Here is a 23,010-nt window from a genome sequence, read left to right as displayed (position 1 = left end):
ATCTCATTTGCACAGTAGGTACCATGACCCTCTCATAGTTATGCTAGTCAGACAGGTTACTTGTAAAAGCCAGAAAAAGAAGGGAAGTGCCATACTGTCTAGTTTGCATCTGCCAGCCATATTCTTTAACCCTGTGAGCTGGAGTTCTTCCTATTATGCTCATCCATTTTTCTCTTAATCACAAGGTATGTCCAAAAATAAAATCAACGAGGCAGGCTAATGTAGCCTCTTTCCCCAAATGGATATATTTATATTCTAATATGGTTTCAGAACACATTTCTTCACCAGTTGTCTAAGTGTCAATAAAACGGCAGTAATAAGATATGTGAAGATTAGGAATGACTCACAACATGATCAATTTGAAATACAAAAGTTAAGTAGGACTCTATTTTACCTGTGTCAAATGTGGATGTAGTTTCAGGTTGTTGGCCTTGATATTTTTTGGGATGTCATTATCTTTTACTTTGTCATATTCTTTGTAGTTCTGAAAAACCAAAATGACTTTGTGTTAATTACATGTAACAGGTAGCTTGATTTCTGTAAGACACATCTCTGATCACATATATAGGATCAGAATACTCTAGGTGAAGGAAGCAGGTAATAGAAAAGGTTTGAGAGCATTTTTTCATTTATCAGTCACATATCTCCTTTACAACATCATAGTTAAAAAAAGAAAGGAAAGAGTGAATATAACATTCAAATTATTCTTCAGGCACAGCATTGCATGAGCTTTTTGTTGTGACTTTGCAGTTTTTTTGGTCAGAAACAGCTAGAGCATGTACCAAGAACAGATTCCTGAAATGTTCGTGCCTATACATAGGAAACAGCCACTTCATGAGTAATCACTTAACTCAGACTTTTGTAAGAGAGTCTCATATTTGTCTCATGTTTCAGTAGTTAAAAATAAATAACAGAGCTCTTTTGTTTCTACCAAGTTTTATCCCACCAGTATGCCTCTGAGTTCCTGGCGAGGAAACGTCGAGCAAATTCTTTTATGGAAGAAAGTAAAAAGGGAAATTTAGAAAGAGAGTGTGTTGAAGAATTATGCAACAAGGAAGAAGCCAGAGAAATCTTTGAAAATAATCCTGAAACTGTAAGTGTGTGATGAATATCTGTGAGATAAATAGTAGTTCTTTGCACTGGGATTCTGGAACTACATAGAATTCACACAGTGAAGTGTAAAAAAAATACCAAAACCTTGCAGACCAAGGCTGAAAGTCTCCTGCGTCTAGAACCAATTAATACTAAACGACATATAAGCAAAGAGAATAGTTGAGTAGATATTATTTTGATTTCAGATATGGATCACCAGTTTTAGACTACAGTTGTCTGCGAGCATTCCATGTGGGGAAAGCCTGTTAGCTTCAATTAAAATTTTACACAGAGAATGCACGGCAGTGCAACTCTTTTAATGAAGGGACTGAACATATTACTATGATCTTTTTTCCTAGTGGAGATAACTGTTCCTCAGCCCATTCCTGCTGCACAGTATTTAGCATTAGGAATACTGTATTCAGCTTCATCCTGTAAAGGGTCTATTATGTACAAAATATATGTGCTTAAATTGAATTCTTGTTTTGCAAGCAATGTATTACTTCTATGTTCTGTCTTTGATAACACTGCATATATTTGGAGATACTGTTTGTTAATATTTAAGTAAAAAAAATAATTTCAGCAGTCAGTTGTGTATTAAAAAAATTATTTTAACAAGACTTCACTTTAATATAAACCTCAGCTTTTTTTGTTTTGTTTTGTTTTTATTTTTTATTTTTTAATTTCCCTTCTTCACCTGAAGATAAAAAAGGAGGCTTCTCCGTCTCCACTAATAATATCAGGCAAGATCCTCCCATCCTAAGAGAAATTATTCAGATTTTCATTTTGACCTCCAATTTGTTATCACATCCAATTCACTTCCATTGCCTTCACTTCAAGATTGTCAAATTCGGTGCAGAGCCTTAATTTTCTCTCCACTGAGTCCTGTGTTATGAAATAATCTATCTTACAGAATATATGGCAAGTTTTATATGTATCATTAAGAATCCAAATGATTTTCTTTTTTTTCTTCTTTTATAGTTAATAAGACAAATATATTTTAGAACGTATTCAGTGTATTTTGCTGTCTACCTTCAGTTTTTCTTACCCTTTCTTTTTCTTTTCTTTGTGCAGGAGTATTTTTATCCCAAGTATTTAAGTAAGTACAAGAAACTTGAGCAACTCTGCTGTGTCATTCACTACCCTTCCTATTTGGATAATGCTAGTTTTGTTATTTTGCCCACAGCACTAAAAGATTTCCATGCTGATTATAATGCATAGTAGCTTCTTGGCAGTTTGATGTGCTTAGATCCCAGCACTAAGGCACTAGGAGAGTTGGTCTGTGATCATCTGTCCTGAATATGCCCAGACAAGTTTTTTAATTCATACTGTGAGAAGAGAGTCTTTAAAGATGCCATGCATATGCTGTTGTAATTTCAGTCTAAATGAGTGCTTGTATCCTATGTGTGCATTTGTATTCACAGGCTGCCTTGCCTCCTATAGAGCAGGAGTTTTCAGGGTTTCTGCAGTTACTCCAGATTCTCCCGCTGACCTGAGGGCATGTGTCAATGGTAAGTGCACACACTTGAACACACACACACGCGTGCGTGTCCAGAAAACAGTTGTTCTTGGCAGAAAAATGCACAAACCTCTATTTAACTCCAGCAAACAATTATCTGGGAAAAGAAACTGACAAGAAATTTAGGTGAGAGCATTTGCAGACTAAGTGACTGTTTTTAATTTTTATAGAACATAGCAGAAAAGAAACAAACTGCAGAGTGGAAGACAGACTTTTTTCAGATGCATAGAAGTGTGTGCCATGCCAGTTTGCCAATGATCCCTAGTGTGGCCTCAGTACTCTGCCATATCTTTAGTAACTATACTTGACTGCCCTTCAAGCAGATCCTTTTGGGTGAATTGAGCAGAGACTACCTGCCTTTGTGCCATGTACTCTTTGTTTGGGCCATGGTTACGCTGTAGCCCTTCATGAAGGGTGTAATACCACCAACTGAAAAATTCAAACCTGAGCTAGAAGATATAAAAAGGCCACAAAATAAAGAGTTTATGATGCTGCTCAAATATGTAGTTTTTTATGCCCACACGTTCATAATTCCAGTGAGAACTGTATGTTTTCTTGTAAATTCACAGGAAACATCTGTAGCTCATTCCCTACTCGTCATTGTAGCAATATCTCTCTAAACTTAAACTTTTACAGCCTAGATACATCAAAGAAATTTTCTTATTCTTAAGCGTCTCTTCCTGTTTTTATGACTGAAAGTAAAATAAGGTGAAAAATATCTTTAATAATGACACTATATGTGGTCATGGATGAACATATTTTCCAGATCACTTAGCCGACGTGCCTGCTGTCACAAACTAAAATGTACTCCCATTCATGTCACACTTCCTCACTCATTAGAGGTTCTGTGAGGAAAGAAATTAGCAGAACTGTGTGAAAGCACAGTGTTTCTGTATTACCCATTGAAAACAACTAGTTAACTTGTTGTTATTGTATTCCTCTATTTGGATTCACAATATTGAAGAAAAACGTGTTACTGTTGGTCAGTCAACAGGAAAAAGGACAAGTTAAGAAAGCTAACATAACTTCTGCAAGTGTTTCAAAGGCCTGACTGTTCAAAAGAATTTAATGCAGAGCATTTCTGAGAAAGAGATACTGCTGAGAAAGCAGGATAGTTAATTCCCATTAAGACTATCTTTTTTTAAAATGTATTTTCATTGACCCATGCATCTTACAATACTGAATATCCAGCATTTTTTCATTTTAAAAGTTTTGTGTTTATTTACATAATTATCCAAATTGCTTTGACAGTGTCAAAATGAAAAATCCAATTTTCCTAATGAGAAAAAAAATTAATTATAACAATTACTTTAGAACAATACAGGAAGTACTGTGAATCTCAAGATGGGAAATAAAAGAATAAAAATAACAGTGCAAACAGAATTCAAAAATAGCTTCCAGTTCCTAAACATCATTTCACATAATTGTATACTTAACTGCTTTTAAAAACAAACACTTAAAAAATCCCAATATTTACACTTACCCAGCTCACCACGGCATGTCTTCTGGATACCCAAGACTTAAAGTGGGAGAGAATAGAGGTACCAGCATATGTTTCTTGCCGCCTATCTTTTCACTGAAGGCTGAGTAGATCTTATGACATTTAGTTGTTGTCACACATGTTTCTCAGGAGAATTTGCTGAATAGAAGGTCAGAAGGAGCCCCAGATTGGGAAAAGAGGAACGCTAGGCCTGCTTTTGAAGCAAGTACCTGCTACATTACTTCCCTTCCATGACATCCAAGTTATTCATCTCCAGCCATAACCTTTGTTAATTGAGTCCTATCCATCCTGCCTTGTCTTTCTCCTCAAACATATCCCACCAGTTCACTTAATTTATTAGCTTCCCCAGTTCTCTTCCCATTTATTTACTTGATTCACCTTATTCCATCTATGTATATTTTGCACTGACAACATAACCTGTCTTCTCTGAGATGACTCACTCACACGCCTTCACCACTTTCTGCTCAGAAACGTTTATACTCATTTTTTTTCTGCAGTTGCACATTTCAAGGTCACCTTCCACATCTGTCACTTATATAATGCTTGGCTTGTTCCAAGCCTAGTTCACACACTTGTTCCTTGAGCTACAACAGCAGAAATTAGCAAGCAAGAGAAAAAACGTAGATAGGTATACAAGTTACCTTTGGAAATTGCTGTGACAGAGACATACATCAGCTCCATTTCATTTATTTCTTCTTTGCAATTTCTTCTGTAAACCTTACCTGAAACTGGAGTCCTTTGGTCTGCAACATGAATATTAAGTGCCATACGGTAGCTATTCTGCAGATGCTGTGTAGTTTTGGAGCTTGGCTGGTCTCTGAGTTTGGGGATTTGCTTGCAGCAGAATTTAAGTATTAAGTTAATTTAATTGACAAATATATTAACAGTTTTTTTAAGCTTTCATACAGAACTTTAAACTTACTCTTCTGTGGAGCTCAACATAAAGAAATCCAGTGAGGTCTTTGACACAAAATCACAGCAAGTTTTTTGTTTTGGTTTGGGTTTTTTTTTGTTTTGTTTTGGTTTTTTGTTTGTTTGTTTGTTTGTTTCCATTTAAGTTAATATTTGTGACAGGTGAGGTATTAAACACTGTCTACACGCAGGGCTTAGGCAGCCAAAACAAACTGAGGTATAAGCCTCTCTATGAACACAATACAGTTTCTTGAACTGAGAAATGGAGCTCTTGGATTTATTCTGAAGTACCTGTTGAAAACTGGAATTTCTACTGAAATTTGTGTCAAAATAATGAGACAAAGCATTATTCTTTAAAAGGTTAAATAAGTCATTAATATAAAAAAAATAGTATCAAGACTTTGGTCCAATCTGCAAGGATTATTGTGGTTTAGTGAATCACTTGTTTTCTCGTTGTTTTCTGTCTGCTGAAGAATACTGGTGCCTTTAGATTTTTTCCACTTGCAGATTCTGGCTTAACAGAATTAATAGCAAGAGTTTTGTATCAATGTCTGATCTTGTTCATCAAGCCTCTCCCTATTTTATCAGGGGTAAAAGGTACTTGTAGAAGACAAAAGAAAAGATTATGCTGATCCTTGAGGGAAATATCCTCAAATAACAAGAACTTCTAATGTTTTCATCCTGCAGAAATTTCAAACCAGTGTAGCCCTCTGCCATGCCATAAAGATGGATATAAGGACTGCATAGATGGACAAGCCAGATATACATGCATCTGTAAACCAGGATGGCAAGGAGAGAATTGTGAAGAAGGTATAATCTCTAATCTCATTACAATATTAATTCTTAGGAACATGGTTATGGTTCTACAAGTGCTGAATAATATCAGATCTTGAAGTATACCTACTTGCATACAGTTGTCAATGGATGTTTTCCCCTGAGCAAAGATTTTTATTTTGCTTTCTTTTAGATATAAATGAATGTGAAGATTTCAATGGAGGTTGTAGCCAACGCTGTTCTAATTTGCCTGGAAGCTACCGTTGTTTGTGTGAGGATGGCTACTTCATGCACTCAAATAAACGAGATTGCAGAGGTAGGAAGTAAGACTTAAGGAGAGTATCATTACATATTAATCCATTAGTTGATAAACTAGAGGGGAAATAATTTAACCAAGTAGTTCCATAAATGCACTAAATAAGCAGAAGCTTGCGTTACCACTGGAAGATGCAGGCCTGCTTCAACCAGGCTGCTCATCCTGCTTCCTACCTTACAGTGTGGCAAGCATTTGTACAACTGTTTGGTGAACAAGTTCAAGGAACAAAGGTGTTGAAACAACTAAGGTTTAAAAAAAGTTTTAGTCACTAACCAGTTTCATACGTCCTTTAAGCATGTTGAAACAGAAACACAGAGTGTTGCAACCAGCTAGCATTGTTATCATGGAAATCCTATCTGGCAAACACTGGCTTAGGTTGACTCACTCCAAATTTGCAGTCTTCTTTTGGGAGTTCGTGTGTTCATTAGAGAATAAACTATTAATGAATCTGAAAATGCTGTACATGAAGAGAAAGATTTGTCTTTCACTCACACACCGTAATTTTTTTCCCATACATGAATATACCAGTTGTCAATTTATTATTGACCATGACCTATGCATTTCATTCCGCTCTAGATAAAGTCTATATATTACGATAATTAGCAAATCTTTCTTAATTTAAAAAAAAAATAAAAAAATTTAAAAAAAAAATCTACCTCATTTCATTTTCACATCACATATTTTATTCCTGAACCATGCCAACCATCTCAGATAATGTTAAATAATTCAAGAGGCCAGACCTAAGTGTCATCTGCCACTGCTGCTTCCTTTAGTCTATATATATTTGTGAATTAATAATGTCTCTGGAAATACCAAGGGGAAAAAAAAAATAGCTTGCTGTTATGCCAAATAGAGAAGACAAGTTAGCTGGCTGCTTAGAATCTCTGAGTTCTTGGGATGCTGTAGAAAAAGTACTTTTTTTGAAAAATATATTGAAGCTAAAAAAACCCTAATGTACTTTAACTTTTTGGACCAGTGATGTAACTGACTCTTTGCAAAGGTTTTATTACAACACAACGCTTGGCTTAGAAAGAACAAGTTATTTTTAGTTAGCTGACACTAGAATCAATGGGTAACAGACAAAGTGAAATAAGCAAGCAACTAAAAGAAAAAAATCTCAAAAAAAATTTCTTAGTGAAGATTATTATTAGTTTCAGATTTTTTTTTTCTGGAGTTCTGCTCTATTTTCAATCGTGATGTAAGTACAGATCTGGGTGTTGATCATTCAAAGACCATCAGATTGGCAAATAACTGGAAAATTAATCAGAGTACTAGTTAGGGCATTTGAAAACTGGATTCAAGTGTTTAATTATATCCAACTTTAAAATTATACACCAAGGAATTTAAAGTGCACAAGATAACTCACAAAAAGTAGCCTTTAGCTGTTACTTCAGAGATGTTTTGAATCCTCCCAGGCAGGTTCTCCCCAGTGCAGTGCCATTTCCACAGCTACCACAAAACCATGGGGAAAACTAGAATGAGCCTTACACATGCAGATGGGAATTAAAACACTACCAGGGATTGGATATTTTTTCTATCTACAAGACATTTAGTTAGATTTATACTACATATTGTATCCAGTTGTCACATTGACAGTGAAAAATAGGAAGCAACACGGAAGATAAACACTGAAATGATTTGAGGGATGAAAAGACAGGGAGCAACTTGAACATCTGTCAGCATAGTCAATTAAAAGAAGATAGTGACATGTAAAAAATGGGTAGGATTATTTCTTGTCTTTCTGGATGTTTTATAAAATACTAGATATTATTATGCGGTGTAGCTTAGCTTATAGGAAATCCACAGACTATTTCTCTTACTGCATTCCTAGATACATGTTTTTTTTCCTGTTTTCCACTAAACATATGAGAGGACTTTAAAGGTAGGCAGGCAGAGAATTCATTTTTCACTGAAAGTATACAGAAATGCCTTTCAGGGACCTCTGGAAGTCGTTACTCCTGTAGTTATAAACTGCTATAATAGCAAAGAAAACCTAACTAGCAGGAGATGATTTGCCAGCTTTACTGAATTCTTACCATTTTGGTCAGAGTTAGAAAATAAAAATGGTATGCAAAAGAGTGAGTTATTTTTAATAGCTTGTTTGTATTTCTAGATATAAATGAATGTGCATTACATCCAAACATCTGCGGGACAGCAGTCTGTAAGAATACCCTGGGAAAATATGAATGTGAGTGTGCAGAAGGCTACACGTACAATTCAACTTCCAAGAATTGTGAAGGTAAGACTTCCCTTCCTCCCTCCTTCCCTCTCATCTATCCCCTACTTCTTTCCACTTTTTAATCTACTGCTATACAATCTCCAGCATCTCTTATATGATACACTGATTGCTATGTAATGACTCACTTGTTTTTTTCAACCCTTGTTTTCAAGGGTTCGAGCTATACTGCAGTCATTGTGCAGTTTCAGTGACTTGCTCTGAAGTCTTAGAGGATCACAGTATATTCTTGTGTGTCCTGCTGTAATGCCAGATGATTTTTCAGTTCATGGGACATTACCTGTCCCACAGTAAAGAGGACTTTCTGTCCAAGATCTCAAACCAACTAAAAAGTTTCTTCTGGATGACTTGGAGCAATGCATTTAGAATCTAGGGTGTCATGTACCCTGTTTCTAAACACCATTAGAGTTGTGAGGATGGAATATTCCACAGCAGTTTAATATATACCTCTAACTTGAGAGAGGTTATAGGGAAAGTAATTAAAAGTACTTATTATTCATCAGTTTCTTACCAGTTGAGACAGAAGCATTTATAAGCAGAAAATCACCAAAAATGAAAACAATGAAAACAAAGCTTAATCTATTGGTGCCAAAAAGCACTGATATCATTACCCATCTAATAGGCTATTTAGGTTTACTTAGCCCTCCTGGCTAGGGACTGAGTCTCTTTTTATATGCCTTTAAATTTAAACTACTGTAAAGAGTTTTTAACTGGGGTCATTGAAATATAACACTAAATTCAACTGTCTAATCCCTCCTTGAGATCTGTAGGTATGTTGGAAACTCTAGGATAATTCTAGGCTGAATATCACAACTGTATAAAGTTCCTAGCATTTAAAATGAAAAATACTTTTCTACGTCCAGAAAAAGAGTCATGGGGGAAAAAAGAAGGGCCTGCATCAAGAGACACTTTCCTCTTTTCTGAAGTGTAAAGATAGAAGTAAGAAACACAAGACAAATATCTGTAACAGTTACAACAAAGTTGGAAATTATTGATAACTTGATAAAATGGCAAGAAGCCACTCTTTCAAAACCATCATAAAATAGTAACTTTTTCAAGCATTGAAAGTATTTGCATACTTGTCCTACAATGTATTTCACTCTGTTAAAGTTTCTTTTCAGTACACATATCAGAGATTCAATTTCAGTTGTAAAAGAAGAATATGAGCTTTTAGAGTTTTACTACGAAGGTAAAGTTTCTGCCACATACAGAATATAACATCAGTGATTGATTTTTATTTCAAATGCTAGCTCTATTTTATTGCTCAAAAAGACACAAAAGCAGTTTGTTGCTGGTTATGAATCTTTTGCTCCATGCAGCATTCTTGTGACAAAAGATTTTCATGAAGGTAATAATTACATATTCAGACATCTGCTGTTTATCCAGTTACCATGGGATACTGACAGTTTTATGCCCCTTTTTGAGCTACCTGCACTGGAATGAGAAAGAACTCGTGGTAGTTTATCTAACAGTCACTCCTTTCACCACTCTCTTCAGATATGTGGGTTGCATCAATATGAATTCAAGTGTTATTTTTCTTTTGAATACAGCAATCCCAGAAGGTTACAAAATGAGAACATAAAAGCAACAAAGATTTAACTCCTGTATGGAACACAGTGCTGATAATAAGCTTTTAGACATAGTTATAATGATATTAGATGAGTCACCAAATGCTGTCCAAGGACAGGATAGCATAGACAGACAGAAAGGTAGCCTTTCAGAAAGACTAAACGGCATTAGTTTTTTGCTATCATATTGCATATTGGTGGTCAAATCCAATTGCTAGAAAAATCAGGTTTGAGTTCATTTATACATAATAATATTGGTGATGACTGTTACCATAACAAGAAATAGATTTTTTTTTTCCACCAGATCCTAGGAGAATTTTGCTACAGTTCCTCATTCCCACCTTTTTCAAGACACTATCAGAGGAAGAAATCTGTACAATCCAGTCTTTTCCAATACAAGTCATAACACTTTAGATACAAATTTATATTTTTCTCATCTCATATTGAAGCCATATTTTAAAGAACTGTCTAATTTTTTTTGCATGCCTATCTTCATATTATTTTTCCTTCTCCAAATGGGGAACTTCTAAAGAAGTGGATGAGCCAGTTAATCAAAGAAAGAGAGAGTATTTCTGCTTTTCAGATATTAGTCCCCCCTAGCACCTGCTCTGAAAATCTGAGACAAGGAATGAGAGGAATAAGACTTTCCCCTTCCCTCATGAATTGTTTAACACACACAAAAACCTGCTTATCCACATTCATGCTCTGGGGAAATTACTATGTTTCTCTAGCAGTATATAGATCAGCTCTCTTCTAGAACGTGGTTTGCAACTCCTTCGTGGCTGATTTTATATCTTAGCAACTCAGCAAAAGCAACTTATTCAGTCTTTCAATGAAAGCAGCTGTATGAACCGAGGATGCTGCAGCAGATCCATGGGTTTGTCTGAGGAGCTTCTGATGACTATTTTATGATCTGGGAGTGTTATTTGAACAGATCTGTGGGAAGCTCTTGAAATAGCTCGAACAAGCATACAAAAACATTGAATAAGACTTGGAAGAAGTAAAGGATAATTTTCTAGCGATTAAAAAGAAACTCCAAAAAATCTAATCGTCTCCTGACTCAGCATTTCTATAACAGGACAATTAGCTCTGCATGAAGGGATTCTGCTATTTGGTCTGATAAAGGGATTCCAGAACAGCTGATGCAGAAGGTGACTTTCATAACTACGCGTGAAGCTTACTGTCCTGCTAATTTCATACTCTCTGGAGGGAGACCTTACCCATGAGCATTACGTTCATTTTGGCAGTGGAAATTTACACTCTCCAAGAATAGTGCAAATCTCTGAGTAACTGATTTAATGATAGAAATTCATCTGTCAAGCAGTGCGCAATAAGCTTTCATAATAGCTTCATAAGCTTATGTTTGTCTGCAGGCTCTGGGTCTGAGGAATGCATTCAAAATGAACTACTGCTTTCAGAGAATTCAATACTCTGATTTACTCTATTGCTACTGACTAGCCAGTGCTTATAGTTTTGTTTTTTGTGCTGGCTAGTGTTCACATGCTGGAAGGGGTAAAGAATTTTCCACAGGGAACAATGCCTCCTAAAGTGTCTCTACAGAATTATGTCCTTCTGGAAGGCCTTGAGAAAAGCTGCTTCTCAGAATCTCTCTACTTCCATGCCTCTCAGGAGATGCTGAATTTTGTGTTTTATATCTTCACTGTGAAGCAGGCTATAGGTTTTTTTTTTCCCTTCTCCATATGCTCAGGCCTAGGTGGATTTCTCTCCCTCTTATGATCCTCAAATAGTCATGATAAGAATGAAATTTGTTTTTCCAAAGCAAGCAGAATAGGAAAATATAGATAAAGCATTCTTCCTACGTACTGCATAGTATAGACATAGAAATTCTGTTTGGAATTTGTCATTGCCTCATTGATATGTTTGATAAAATTGGAAAAAACAACCAGCAACAGAACCAGCTTGATGTTGTAATCAATGAATTTGTTGTCTGAGTTTTGAATAGACATGACATTGCCAGTCACTGGAAATTCTTAGGAAATGACTTGCACAGTAGAACCCCTTCTACCAAGCTGATATTGGGATGGACAAAAGCCATCAAGACCATAAATAGTTTAATGATTACCAACTGGAAAGAAGTATATATGCCAAATGAAGGAGAAGCAATCTTAAGTGTAGATGAAGGAAATGGAAAGGTCAAATTTCAGTTCTGCATCAGCAAAGTACTTCTTAACAAGTGACTAAATTCTGCTGCACGAATAATTTGTGACTATTTTCTTTGAGGCATATGCAGAAATAAGTATGAATAAGGCTCCAAAATAAACTCTTAACCATTGCAACCCACCCTCATATCTTACTCACCTACTCAACAGGTGACAAAGGCCAAAATGAATGAAATAGGAATCAGTCCATGAGTAGAACGTTTGTAGTTTACAGATACAGGAGTTTGTTTGTATGTACATATGTATGTACTTCAGAGTAGCACATTTTAATAGGACAGCTTTCTCAAATTCAAGCAATGAAAAATTCTTAACACTGGCAAATGTTACCTGAAATCTGTAATTTCAGGCATAATCTCAAGTGAATTTATACAGTCATTATATAAGACTATTTCAGGTTATGATGGTGCAACACAAAAGCATCTGCAAAATGCTATGTCAGATCAGTTCATGGCAACATCCAGTGCTATATTTCTGTATTAACAACTTCTTTTATTCACTTAGCTGAGCTTTTGGATTTTTAAGGCATTTGAAGAGATTTGAAGCAGAAGTCTCCTTTGCAACATTTTCTGCAGCTATGCACCTACAATCAATTAGAACTTGAACAACACACAAGGATGTAGTTGCCAGCTTCCAGTTATATCTTAAGAACTGTTGTCTGATATGTATCAAACCTTTCACCAGAACAAGAAAGCAGTGTCAACAACAGATTTCTGTATTGCATCCTTTGCCTTTTGGTAGCCAAGTCCACAAGACTTGATATGCTTCTATCATGCAATGCAGTCATATTTAAACGTGCTAAGCTAGCTCAAATGGCATTAGAACACTTTCTAAAGAGGTGGGAAGAAAAAACCTATGCTATTGTATTTCATCAGCCTGCTACACAGAGGGGGCGATTCTCCGATTGATACAGCAGAGGTGAGCTATTGCTTTAGAGCAAACAGGAATGACTAAAGAGTCCTCAATCCACCGAAAGAGTGAACACAAAAAGTCTTACCACATAGGCTAGCCTTTTATACAGGGCCATCAAACATGTGGAGATCTGAGAGTAGAATGGGAGGAAAGCAGAAGGAGAAAGGGATTACACATGACAAACAAGACAGGCAAACCCCATCAAAATAAAACTGTTTGAATCCTGTAGCTTACACAGCCACGTGTCAGCAGACACAGCATACAACTGGATCTTGATCAGAACTTTAGTTCCAGCTCTATTAGCTATCATAAGGAACAGTATAGCTTTTTCTTTTGATAAGATTGTGTAGAAGGGAGCGTAAGCCTGGGCATACGCCTTGCAGTGATGATTTCCAGGAAAGGGAAGGGAAGAGGAAATGTCCAAACAAAGTCAGTTTACGCAATCTTTTCATGAATTGTTGCCTATTTGAGTAATGCAGAAACTGCAAGCAATTGGATGCTTGAGCAACTTGAAATTTACAGTTAACTGCAGCAAAAGTAGAAATCAGAGTAGCATCAACAACTGAGAAATGTGGCATCCTGTTTGGAAGGAGATTAAGTGTATTTGCTACCAGGCAACAGATTATCCAATACCTTTTTAGGATTTTTTTCTTAGATTTTTTTTCCCCTTTCTCTTCCCCTCAAACAACAGAATATATATATTCAAACAAGCAAGCAAGCAAACAAAAACCAATCATAAACCACATTTTTTGAGTGCTTATTCCCACTTGCTTCAAACTAACTATTGAAATTTCTTTAATCTGAGGCTGCAGATCACCCTTATTAGAGTCACTTACCCAGAAGATGCTTCTGCAATAGCAGTGTAACTGTTACACTGGCCTTTCACATAGCCTTTGGTTTCTAACCTTTTTACTGTGTACAGCCTATAGCATAAAGAGATGAAGTTACTTTTGTTTGTTTAGCTTACTCATACCTTAAAGCAGATTGGTCTGCACTAATAGATGAAACTGAAACTTAGTTATTTGGGAGATTGTTGTATGTTATTTTAACAGATATTTTGCTTTGAAATGATTTTGGTTTTAAATGAATAAAGCATGTTCCTTTACCACATAGTTGCCATACATACTTGTAATACTCTAAATTTGATTATATTCATAGGAAAAGGAAGAAATCTGACCCAGAATAGCATTTCTGTCATAACAGTAGTGATTTATTGAGGTCTCTTGTGCTAATGTGGCCACCTTGCAACTTCTTACTGCCTCACAAATCAGACCAGATTTTCCCCAGCTCTGAGTGGAAGGCCCTTAACAGATTCCTAAGGTTTAATACACCCCAGTAATTCTGGATTCAAAATTTTACATAGGAAATATCCATTAGCATTAATTTAGCTTAGCAGTAGTCACCTATTGGATTCGTTTTATGCTGGAGGAGTCGTCTATCATTCCATTAATTTAACGTTTGTTTTTAGTCTGTTCAATGAAAAATCTTAATAACTCTTGCTTCATGCTTGCATTTCTTCTAGATATTGATGAATGTGCTGAAAATACTTGTGCTCAACTTTGTGTAAACTCTCCAGGAAGTTATAGCTGCTACTGTGATGGCAAGAAAGGGTTCAAGCTCTCCAAGGACATGAAGAACTGTGAGGTAAAACTGCACTGTGTAAAATCCCACATAGAAAATCGGAGTTGGATATCTCTTGGTGACTGGATGAGTTAGCTTCAAGAAATAGGAAACTATTTGAGAACCAATTCAAAATTGCTGAAAAATTGCTGGTGACTTTGAGCTATGGTCTGACTCACAAAGCAGACCCAGTAAAGCATTTGGATGCCATTCAGTTCGTTCATACTCATTTACACAAACCCTGTCAAGAGAAGCTAGCCTTAGCCAGTCTTCTTTATTTTCTTCTGCCTCCAAAACAGGCCCCAGTTTTCTCCTGTCATACAAATAATTCCTGTTCAGCTTACTCGGAGCTACAATATTACATTTGCTCACACGTTTCCAGGTTTTTCTTAGACTGCACAAAAGTTTTCACTCAATCCTACAGAATTACTGAAAGATCCTGTTTGGATTAAAAAAAAAAACAAAAGTTGGACTGTTTTCCACAGTTTTCATCTGCAATAGCTTAAGAAAAAGGATGCAGTAATACTTGCCAATTGAAGAGCCTCTCACAGACAGAATGGACTGTTGTTTGCTCAGTTAGAAAATTTACACTTATTAGTAGCAGAAAATTTGGAACTCTGGAGAATCTCAGTACGAGGTTTTTCTTGTGAATCGTTCTCTGTGTGTTTTGAAAAATCCATACAGGCTGAGACTTGTTTTGTGAGGTGAGTGCAGATAAGTGCCAACAACAACAACAAAAAGCAACAACACCTCTTAACGCAGTACAACAAAACTGGAGTTAAGAATGAAGTCTGGCACAAGTGCTAGCATGTATGTATTAAACATGTTTGTACTTGCTGAAATTTAATATCTGAATGACACTGTGAGTCACTACATTTCTTTTTCCTTTTTCATCAAAGGACAAGAGTATCTTCTAGCTTCATTACATGTTCTATACAGCTGTTCAAAAGCGATTGTCTATTTCAAAACTAGTTTCTGGCCTTGAAATTGAAAAAAATAGTTTAATCAGTTGAAAATATATGCAGTCCAAAGACTAGTTATACTGGCAAACGTGAAAAGGAATAGCCATAAAATTAAACACACCTGTGCATTTAATGAAACTCCTGTGTCATGAATGCAATAAAGTTTGGTAACTGTATTTGGCTGTTTACCAAATGAACGTTTGAGAACAGAAGAGCCCTCCACACATATTCTTGTCACTTCTATTCTATAGGATTGCTATACTGCTATCATATAAATGATACACATGTGTTTTGAGGGATTGCTTCATAGTAAATTGATTTTTAGACTCCTACTAGTCAACGTATCAGTGCTCTAAAGTACACTCAGCAAATCTTCCCACCTTTCTTCAATGCAGAACTTACTCCCTTTACCAGAAGATATTCTAAGTGCTTTACATTCAAGAGAAAACCGAACATATTACTTACAACATCACAGTTCCAGAACACAAAGAAGCAAACAGTGCCAGGAAAGGATAGTTTACATTTGTTTGCTCGTTATTTTAATAGTTTAAATCTGTACCACATGCAATTCCTATGTGCAGAAGCCTGTTTAAAAGTTTAGGTAGCTGAATATCTGAAAAAATAAATGCCATTGGTTTTGTTCTTGATTTTGATCTTTCTCTCCTCATTGCAGCTGCAGCTGTCTGACTGTGATTACTCACATCTGACTTTGGTTAGAATACTAGGATTAATCCCAGCTTTGCATTCAGTTAAAGGACTTTTAGTTCCCACAAACACAGAGAACTCCTCTTTTACACTTTTCTTGAGAATATTCTGTGTCAGGACTTTCCTGATCCCGTTAACAGTTCTCAGAAATATTTAGTGCTGTTCTAGCAGGAAGTGTGTTGTTGATTGCATCAACATCCCCTTCCAAAACTCAAAATAACTACATTCAGGGAACAGACAGAAAGAAATATTTTGTACCAATCTGTTACTGTATTTACCTGTAAATTATTCTTTTTATTTCAGGTAAATTATTCTAGTTGTACTGGAGGTTGTTCAGCTATGAATAGTTGCATATCGGTATTGATAAAGCGAAGGTGATCTTTATTTATTTTGAAATCTACTCAAGTCACAGCTTTGGCCTCCTTCCCTTCTAACACCTGATCAGGTTTAGATTCCACACAGCTTTAATAATGGAATTTGGCTGGATTCTAGCAGATGGATGTCATACGTCCCTGGTGACAGAAAAGGTCATGATGGAAGAGGAGAATCCTTGATTAAAATAATGAATATTTAAATAGTTGCAGTCCACTAGAACTTTTTCAACCTAAACTATTATTCAGCAGCTTAAATAAATGGACATTTATAGAATCATAGAATTAATAAGGTTGGAAAAGACCTAAGATAATCTTCCACCTACCACCACGATTGCTCACTAATCTATGTTCTTTAATACACGTCTATGCATTTCTTGAACACCACCAGGGATGGTGACTCAACTGCCACCCTGGGCAGCCCATTCCAGTGCATGACCACTCTTTCAGAGAAGTTTTTGTATAAAGTCCAGCCTGAACATCTTCTGATGCACCTTGAGGCCATTCTAAACAAAGCAAAACAAAACAAAAAAGAGATCTATCCATTTATGTATAGATATTCAAGTTTAAAAAAAAAATAGTGAAGTTATCCGTTTCTTAAACAAACAACAACAAAAAGGAGCCTAACAGGAAACAATAGAAGATCCTTAATAAAATTTCACAATATAATGTTAACAGTTCTTTTCTATTACTTTCAGTCTGTTCCTGTGTGTATCCCACTGAACCTAGAAAGGAATTATGAGCTGCTCTACCTGGCAGAGCAGTTTACAGGGACTCCTGTTCTGTACTTAAAGTTTAAATTGCCAAATGTCACCAGGTAAGCATTTGGTGTTGATAAAAGTATGCCTGGAAATCATAGACATTTGTTTCCCTTAATTTTCTGAGGATGTAGCATGGACTGTGTGCATAAGTTATATCACCTTCTCCCAGTGGGTTAGGATATCCTTGTATGGAGAATGGACTAAATCAGGTTCCTGCATGTACACTCACTTAAGGGAGCGTGGAGTCATTTGAAAGTGGACAGGCAAGAGTAATGTGCCTGGAGTTGTTTCACAGCATCTCTTAATGATTGTACTGTGTCCTTGAGATACCTCATCCTATATATAAGTAGCAACTGTCTGATGTGGCAAAACTAAAAGGCCAGCAGTTTTCTTCCACACACCTCAGAAGCAGGTAGAGCCAGTAGCAGCTTAGACAGGAAACAATGCAGAGCTAGGGCAGATGTGAACCACTAGCATTCAGATGTGACCATATATATGAATAAATAAGCTGGAGTCTTCCAGCCATTACAGTCCTAGTTACCAGTGCTCTTGGGAGGAAAGAGGTGTATGGACTGGGAGAAAGAGTTCAAAGAGATTAAGTGTGAAAAAAAAGGGAGAGGATTGAGGGCATGAGTATAATAGGCACTTAGTCCTATTGGTTTGTGCACAAGAGACAAAGAAAACTGGTGCATCATTGTGACAGAAGCTTACTCTTTCTTAAAATAAAGAGCAGGGATTAGTAAAGGTTGGAGACAGTGACAGAGACGCAGGAAGTCAAGTAGAATCCTCAAATAAAAATCAGATATCTTAAGAGAAAGAGTTAGTTTAAAGTTTCCATTCTCATATATGACAATGACCTTAAGCTTGTTGGTGCTACTTCAACAAAGTCAGGCTGGGGCTGCTCCAACCCCATGCTTCCTTTCTCAGTGTTCTGAGGACACTGATATAGACAAGGTATTGTGCTTTATCTCCACCTATATGATTGTTGTTAGTACTGTCAGAGCAGTTGACAAAGATAGTGACCTTTGTATTACTCTTGGACTTCTTCATAGTGGCAGCCAAAATTGCAGTGTTTCTTGACTTACTGAACAATTTCAGAGCATCAGCAGCAACAGCTGTTAAGCTGGTGATCCCCAGAACCATACAGAAGGACATAAATGTTGAGAACTTTTTCCTCTGCCATTTTTCCAAGTTGACCTGGCAGTAATGCTTTCCTGGAAGACCTTTCTAAGAAGATAAATGTTTGAAGCTCTCTTAGTCTCTGTATAAATACAGAAAGCTTTTTTGTGGGTCTGCACGAGAGACTGACATCTAGTGGACAAAGAACAAGACCGGGAATTAAAATGACCCAAGTTCTCAATTACAGCTCTTGTTTCTTTTGTTGTCGTCAGCAAACCCTTACTTCTGTGTGCTTTGTTTTCTCCTCTCATCCTTAATCTGTTTTATCTAGCCCAGGCATTCTGGGAGGTGAGAACTGTTTCTCACTATATTCATACTCTCTCTTTCCCACTCTATACTGTCCTATATATGTAAATCATAATTTTGCTATGTGTATGTTCAGCTGCCAAGACATAGACAACAAATCCTCAGATTAGAGAGAAATGCATAAAAAACAATATAGCAAACTTCTAAGTTATAATTGTTGAAGGATAGCACTTGGTAACCCATTTTACTAAATTACAGCGTTGATCACATATTTTTCTCTACATCGTATTCCCATGCAATGCAATAGGGATATTGCCTCTAACTTCTTAATAAACAGGATGTGATATCCTTCATATGCAAAGCTCATATGAAACATGAACAAAACCTTTTCTAAAGCCCAGCTCCAGGCATTAGTTGCTAAACTTCTCCCTGGATTTAGATTAACAACATTAGATTCTGCCTTTGTCTAATAGGATGCTAATATCACAAATGCTCAGAAACAGAATTACCAAAAGGTGACTATCTATTAACTTTTTCTTACCCTACTAATAGGTTTTCCTAGGCTCTTCAGTACTTCAGGATTCCTGTCTTAATAAAAAGATTCTTCTTCATAATTCAGATTTTCAGCAGAATTTGATTTCCGAACATACGATTCAGAGGGAGTTATACTATTCGCAGAATCCCTTGACAACATAGCATGGATCTTACTTGCTCTTCGTGATGGAAAGATTGAAATTCAGTTCAAGAATGAATTTGGAACAAAAGTTACCAGTGGAGGAAAAGCCATTAATGATGGCCTGTGGCATATTGTAAGTTGGATTTACCTCTTTCCCTTCCTTTAATCTCCTAATGGAATTATATCATATGCCGAATCTAAGCAACTATTCTAGAGGCTTAAAATGATGCTCCCATATCCCAGATTTTTAAAAAATTAACCAAGAAATGTGCAAGGATGCCCTTCCTCTGGGAGTTTGTGGTACCTGTTTATCATCATTGGTAAAGAGAGAACTAATACTACCTAGCAACATAGGAATTCTTCTTTGTAATCATGAAAAAGGAAGCAATAGATTATTAGAAAGTGCGATTACAGGGTGAACTGCACAGGAATAAGACACTTTGCCTAGAAAGCAAAATCTACTTTCAGTAAACCAGAAGTGCAGCTTGTTCTTCAAGCTTGCACTCCTAAGATGAAAGACCTTGCTCAGTTATACCATCTGTAATTGACACCATATTGTTAAGATAAATTTGTTTCTACAGAGTGAGACAAGAGAACCTAGAATTCAGCGTAGACCTGTTTCAGTTAGTTAACTTGCTTGAGATTAAAATTCTACTTTGATGCCTAACAGTAGCAGGAGCTGAATCTGTTCTGTGTGTGTTCTGTCTGAAGGCTCAACCCTCTGTATCCTGATTACAGGTTACAGTGCAATGGAGAACCGTATGCCAAATGTAGAAATTGTACAATTGTAGAAGTCAGCATCTTGCAAGTTCTATAGAGCATGAAGCAAACTAATCAGCTGTGTAGGTATTCTTGTTGGTAGGATGGGAGTAAAAAAAGATGATCTTTCTATTGGATGTCCACGGATATGGACAGCTGCAATGATCCAAGTTTAAATATGCTATAAAGTACTGAATGCATTAATGCTATTTTACAAGCCAGATATTTAGTGATATAAAAATAATGCTTCATACAGGTATATATAATTAGCATTTAGAAATGTCCTACTTATTTGTGTGTGCATATTTAAATAGTTACATTTCATTCTAGATATCAGTTGAAGAACTAGAAAACAGCATCAGTGTAAAAATAGCTAAAGAAGCAGTGATGAATATTAACAGCCCAGGAACTCTCTTCAAGCAATCACATGGTTTCTTGGAAACTAAGGTGTACATTGCAGGGTTACCTCGCAAAGTTGGTGACACTCTCATTAAACAGGTAACTTAAAAAGTTATGTTAATTAAGATATATTACTTTTTGTATTTTTTCTTTTGCAGTCACACAGGAAAGAGTAGTAGCTTGGAATGGATTTAGAAAATGAAAATTGGGTTATTAACCACTGTTTTGAAAGTAAATGTGCAGACAACTTTGCAGTCTATCCTCTGGTTTCAGTTATAAAAACACAGTGCTTAAGGCCTAATCCCTTAGGATTCTGTACCTTATTTTTAAGAGAGTTATAAGATTCTTCTAAATCTTCTGCTGCATGAGTATTTTGGAGGGACTAATATTTGTGATGCTAGCTTCTGCTATGCCCTGAGTGGGTACAGAAGTCAACATCAAAACTGGAACTATTACATCAGGATAACTCATGGAAGGCTGACGTACTAAATGCATGCCATTTGTTTTCTCTCAAGTATCAGTTCTGTAACCAATAGCATTGATAATATTATTGGCTCTATGTTGGTATGTAAAGTAAGACCTTCTTATTCATTTTTTTGAAATAAATTTGAATTCACACCTCTGGTGCTGTAATTCATCTACAGATTAACCCTCGGCTGGATGGGTGCATTCGTGCCTGGAACCTGATGAATCAAGGACATTCAGGTGTAAAAGAAGTTATTCAAGAAAAGCAAAGTAAACACTGCTTAGTAACAGTTGAGAGAGGATCATACTACCCTGGAAATGGCATGGCAAAGTTTAATATAAACTACAGTAAGAATTTTTCTGTATGTTGTTATACTTTTTGCTGGACTTTGATGGAGGTGATGAATTGTAAAGGAAAGGAAAAAGAAAAGAAAAACAACACTAAGCTACCTACCACTGCATTCAGTGGTGATTCCAGTAATTTTTTTGAGAAATATGTTTGAATGAGGGTTTTTGGTTCCACTGATGTCATGAGTTTAATTTCTGAAATGCTTTAGCCTAGGAAGCATATTCTTCATTTGTAAAAAATGGGCACTAATTCTAATTAGATCTAATTCTGCTCTGTTTATCCATGGAGAGACCTACAATATTATTGACAGAGAAAGTATATTGGGGATGTGGAAAAGGATCACTACAGTTCTGTTCATATAATTCATCTCTTAAATGAACATCCTGTTGGAGTGCCTGTTTTGCTCCTCCTGAAGCCAAAAATTTATTGCTTATCTTCCCGCCCTCATTTCAAGTTTTGCAACTCAGGATCACCCTCTGTACTCTCGAATTCCTGAAGTGAAATATCTCTGGTATCATCACAAATCTTGTTGTCATTGCACTTTCATATCTCAGATGCTGTCCTACCCTTCAGCCTCCTTCTGATCCCCAGTCCTTTTCATCCTAGGACTTGCTATTCCTTCTGAGGCCTTTTATGTACATCCTCTAGCCCACTTTGAAAGATTTTTCCAGCTTCTTGTATCGTGTTTCCAACCAACTGGAGTGATTCTTATACCATAGAAGGTTCCTCTGCTTTGCTCCCATTCATTCATATCATGCTGACATGTCTCCTCCTGACCTTTTTACATGGGCTGCTGCTATGCCTTCACTCTCTCCACGCCCCATTCAGTTTCCAGCCCTATACTACCCTCCTCAAATTCAAGTGGCTGCCCACAGCTACCACTGCCTTCCCACAGGCTGTTATAGCCCACTGCTTCCACTCACACTTTCCTCTGTGTACGGATCTGACCTAATTTCATGTTCTAGAATTTCTGCTTCCTGAAGAAACTACCAGAAATCAACTTAGATGTTACTGGGGAAAGGGAGGGCAGATGCTAGAAGTTAGAAAAGATGACAAATAGCTCTTTAAACAATTTTTGTATTAGCTTCACTGTGAATACATCATATTAAATTATATTCGCACCATCTGCACGTTTGTTTTACCCATCTGCGTATTCCCATTTTAATAGTGGAATGATTTCGGAATGTAAAAATGTGTCATAACTGCCAATCTTCTACTCAGTGACAGAAATTTATGAGTTAAGTAGTTTTTTTAAGTTTGATCGTAAATTGACCTATAATAAATACGGCACCTGTTCCATGTTAGAACAGAGAAAATAGCATTTTAAAAGTCTGACGTCTTCAAAGAACAATAGCAAAGATGCAAAGTTTGAATGGGTTGTTTTGTTGGTTAAGATTCGACTTGCAGTTCTTTCTAGAAGGTCCAAAGTTCACTTTTTCTGGAGATTAGTACTAATTTTGCCACAATAGGAAAACAGATGGAGTACTAATTTTTTAAGACTATATTAATTT

At 36.4% G+C, this 23,010-nt stretch overlaps 1 protein-coding gene across 1 annotated transcript in view; it reads left to right on the top strand.

Moving 5' to 3' along the window:
• The window catches only part of PROS1 (protein S), a 33,908-nt gene that overhangs the window by 3,704 nt on the left and 7,194 nt on the right, over positions 1-23,010 (top strand). The window contains exons 2-12 of the mRNA XM_072357958.1: positions 936-1,093; positions 2,167-2,191; positions 2,517-2,603; positions 5,712-5,834; positions 5,992-6,114; positions 8,228-8,353; positions 14,530-14,651; positions 17,364-17,482; positions 19,471-19,660; positions 20,617-20,784; positions 21,330-21,498. Coding sequence (XP_072214059.1) covers positions 936-1,093; positions 2,167-2,191; positions 2,517-2,603; positions 5,712-5,834; positions 5,992-6,114; positions 8,228-8,353; positions 14,530-14,651; positions 17,364-17,482; positions 19,471-19,660; positions 20,617-20,784; positions 21,330-21,498 — 1,410 coding nt within the window. The remainder of the gene's footprint in view (positions 1-935; positions 1,094-2,166; positions 2,192-2,516; positions 2,604-5,711; positions 5,835-5,991; positions 6,115-8,227; positions 8,354-14,529; positions 14,652-17,363; positions 17,483-19,470; positions 19,661-20,616; positions 20,785-21,329; positions 21,499-23,010) is intronic.

This window comes from Excalfactoria chinensis, chromosome 1 (genome assembly GCF_039878825.1).
Source record: "Excalfactoria chinensis isolate bCotChi1 chromosome 1, bCotChi1.hap2, whole genome shotgun sequence".
Classification (NCBI taxonomy): Eukaryota; Metazoa; Chordata; class Aves; order Galliformes; family Phasianidae; genus Excalfactoria; species Excalfactoria chinensis.
The sequence above is the reverse complement of the archived record's forward strand: the minus strand, read 5'-3'. Positions and strand labels throughout refer to the sequence as shown.